Source organism: Mycetomoellerius zeteki, unplaced genomic scaffold (assembly GCF_001594055.1).
Source record: "Mycetomoellerius zeteki isolate Tzet28-1 unplaced genomic scaffold, Tzet1.0 scaffold472, whole genome shotgun sequence".
Lineage (NCBI taxonomy): Eukaryota > Metazoa > Arthropoda > Insecta > Hymenoptera > Formicidae > Mycetomoellerius > Mycetomoellerius zeteki.
Genome location: NW_017257471.1, coordinates 37,840 through 41,880, shown reverse-complemented (window position 1 = coordinate 41,880; position 4,041 = coordinate 37,840). Strand labels below are relative to the sequence as shown.

Genomic DNA, 4,041 nt, shown 5'->3' with positions numbered 1-4,041 from the left:
CAGTATATACAGTAGCGCAACTCTATGTCGGCACCTTTGATGTCAGCGTGGATAAAAATGAACTGCACATGCGCGAGCGAGGTATGTAACCAATCAAGGCACTGATATTCCATCTCACTTCTTCTCTCTGTTGTAACCTTTTCTCTTTTTCTACTTTATTGCAAGGTCTGTTCTTTTTCCACTGTAAGTTCTGAACTGGTGTACACTGATGCAATAAGTTCAGAAGCTTAGAAAAATAACAGATCTACACAATATACATTACATTTGAAACAGAAAATAAAATAGAAATGAAATATGATATACATTTATTTCTCAGGAAACATAAGGAGATTCGTAAGGAGATTCGACTTGTAACTTAACCTTTTTTTATTTGCAATGATAGTCAGAGTTACAAAATATAAACGCAATAAGAGAACAAATAATAATTTTCTCTGCTGAACGCAGCCAATGATTGGTTGGCAATTGTTGGTGAAATTCTGAAAAAATTATGAAATGTAAACATTAAAAATTAAAAAACTTACATAAAACTTATATAAAAAATTAATAATGTTAGTAATAGCATACAATATGCAAATTAAACAAACAATAGAATAAGATGAAAATATTATTTACAAATTAATAAAAAAAAGTGCATAAAATATAAAAGAATGTTAGATGTAATGTGAATAAACGTACAAACAGTATGTTCAATTAATACATCGCTCTTAAATAATTTTTTATTGTAGTTTCATGAAATGTATAAAACGTATATACAATTTTATAAAATATACGAAACGTGCAAATAGCGACTAATGAGACATAAAAAGATGATCAATCATGGATCATATACCAAACAATAACGCGCATACATATATGTCAATAATACAACAGTCAATTTCAAGCATCCATTTTAGAACAGAAATATAAAAATTAACAAAAATTAATAAGTACACTAAATATACAATAATAAATATATGAAGTTTATGTTAAATTTTATTTATTTCTTCTGTCCAACTCAATCATTAGTCCATACTTTAGCTACTCGATCCACCTCGGCACTAACTAAAGAAAGAGTGATGACAGACAGAAACGAAGACAGAAAGAAACTTAACATTTCAAGTCAAAAACTAATATTTAATACTTAATATATATATATATATATAATTCTATAAAATATCTTAATTATAATCGAACCATGCAAGTATATAATAGAAATTAAAAGATTATGAGCCATTACCATTATCATAAACTGTTATAACAAACAAAACAAAATAAAAGTACATGCCAGCAAAAACAATATTTTAGTCATAAACATATGAAATATAAATTGCTATTATATATGTGTGTATGAAAATATGACTGTATAGATAATAAAGTAATATATATCACTGAAAAAGAAATACTTACAAATGTAAAATATTTAAAAGTTTTCTGTTTTTTCTGCTAAAACCTTTATTGCACTGTTTATTATGCTGAGACAAAGTGAAATAAATACGCATACGGAAAAATAATTTTATTAAATACATTGTAGGAAAATGTGGACATGGTTGTTCAAAAATTACATTCTATGCATGTTGAACTAAATAATGACCAATGTTTTTTTTAAAGCAATTATTTTCAAATTCTTTCACAAATATTTCTTCTAATTTATGTATATAAGCACAAAAATTATTATTTGCTAAATGTAAATTTCCAAAAGGATTTTCCTCTGTATTATTATAAGCTCGGAAAGAACAATATAAAGCAGTATTATCTATGACAGTGTTACCTTCATTAACAAAATCTTTACACGTTTCACATGTATGCATTTCTGTACACTTTCTAATTAAATATCCGCAAACATATCTAAAGGCATTTTCTTCCGGCAATTTCATGTCATAATAATCGTGGTTCGGAATATTTAAAATTGGCATACGCGTCGTAGATGGAACAAATTCGGAAGTAAACGGATTCGAATCTGACTCATTAACCAAACTTAACATGTGATCATTATCTGCGGCACAATTTTGCGTATCTGAATGCTCCAACATTTTCATACTAAACAATTTCTTAAAGGCACGAGTAAACTGTATTGGTGTCGGATTTACACAATTACCGCCTTGTTTTCTAACGGAACCAAACCAATTTTCTAAACAATCTTGATTAATTCTTCGTGTCCTAATATGAGAAAAATTGTAACATTTTAATTTTTGCCAAAGTTGCATCATGCTTTTTATAGTTATTTGCCAACATTCGAAGCACTTAACTTTTACAGAAGTTCCTTTATCATTGACAACATTAATACTTTTCAAGAAATTTACATTACAAAAATTAACATTTGTTCTAAAAATTGTATTTGCTTTTCACTTCCTGTAAATACTTGTTCATATTCCTTTGGGCTATTTAAACTTGATGAATTTAAAATATCAAATAATTTATTAAAATTGTCGATAAAATCTATTGTTCCAATTGCTGCGCTTGGAAGAAAACCGAAGGACATTTGAGTGCACATACCTGCAGCAACGCGATTATTAAAAACTTGCACAGCATATTTTACTTTCATTTTTTGGAAGCTAGTTGGCTGAATATGATCTTTAGATAATTTTGGGGCCATTTTGATCCACTGGTTACTATCTCGGTTATAAAAATCAACAATATGAGTCCATGAAGCAACTTTGTTTCCAAATTCTATATCATATTTCAACAAATTATCGCGAGTTCTCTTCATTAAGTGAGGAGTATCGAATATATACAGTATTTCGTGCTCATCAACTAAAAATTTTGAATTCTATACAGAAATACCTAATTCTCGGGAGAGTTGCATAAAGTTAGAATCCATGTCCGAAATTAAAGCATGTACCATAACATTGCAATCTCGTAGCATACGGATAACATCAAATAGAATAGGTTTGAGTATATTAGATTTACATGCAGTTTCAATTAAACAAAAGCAAACAGGAAGTTTCCAATTACCTGCAATACTACGTGCCATAATAACTAAAGCACTTTTTGCAGGTAATGGTAGTTTCTCATTCCCGGTATCTTCGAATCCAATTATTTCGTCTTGGGAAACATTATAAAATAAATGACTTTTCAGATTCATTTCATCTATGCACAAAATACAGTGACGTTCTAATGGTGGCAATGTATTTAACTTTACACTTAATACATTAAAAATTTTAGCATTTATACCGGGTTCAATTTTCCATTTTTGTGTAAATGTTTGTAGACTGCGTACAGAAGGTAATGCTAATTCTTTTTTAAGTTCTTTATAACTTCGCGGACTTAAGAAGTACAAACATAAAGCGAATTGTTTGAATTCAGAACTATACCGTCTTCCTCGTTTGCTTTTAATGTGAGCATCAATTTGGACGGAAAACAATCGTGCAAAATTTGGAGAAAAAAACTTACAACCTAATTGACGTAGGACTTCGTGACCTTGAAGTTCCTTATTTTCTGGTTTTGTATTGTCCTTTTTTTTTGTTAAATCTTTTATTTTTTTCCGAAGCCGTCTGTTTCTCTCGTCCATCGTTTTTACTTTTGCTTTTAATTTGAAAATTCGTTGCTGCAATTTTTTTTCTCTTGGACTTTCCTTTCTTCTCATCGAGTGTGCATTGCTGGACGTGCTCCTATACAAAATATATATCGAAATATGTAATAAAACATGGATAAAATTAAAAAGCAAAATGAAGTATTATAATTACAATTGTAGAAAATAACAAAAACTAAAATATACAAAAATTAGTTTCTGACTTCTGATTTATGACTAATGGCGCTCATTGTGGAAGGTCCATTAAGCTTTAAAAAATTGATCAATCATAGTGGAATATAAAAAGAATAATCGACTATGATTGATCAATTCCTTAAAGCTTAAGGCTTACTACTTTATTGTGTTTGCGGGGTAAACAAATCTCTTTCTAAATTCTAAAACTATTGAGCGTCTGAACGTATGATTTGACCTTATCCTGCGAAGATCAAAATATGTATGTGTGTAAATACCAAAAAACTTACGGTTTAGCAATATCACATCTTGGTATCTGCTCTAGAGGCAAGAATGATTTTGGCTGTAAGTCACTGAAACAT

At 29.2% G+C, this 4,041-nt stretch overlaps 1 protein-coding gene across 1 annotated transcript in view; it reads right to left on the bottom strand.

Annotated features, from left to right (window-relative positions):
- Positions 1 to 155: 155 nt before the first annotated feature.
- LOC108727227 (uncharacterized) overlaps positions 156 to 4,041 on the bottom strand; it is a 5,269-nt gene continuing 1,383 nt past the window's right edge. Inside the window, exons 4-7 of the mRNA XM_018455271.1 lie at positions 3,970 to 4,032; positions 3,370 to 3,587; positions 2,932 to 3,066; positions 156 to 226 (exon numbers count right to left, since the gene is read on the bottom strand). Coding sequence (XP_018310773.1) covers positions 156 to 226; positions 2,932 to 3,066; positions 3,370 to 3,587; positions 3,970 to 4,032 — 487 coding nt within the window. The remainder of the gene's footprint in view (positions 227 to 2,931; positions 3,067 to 3,369; positions 3,588 to 3,969; positions 4,033 to 4,041) is intronic.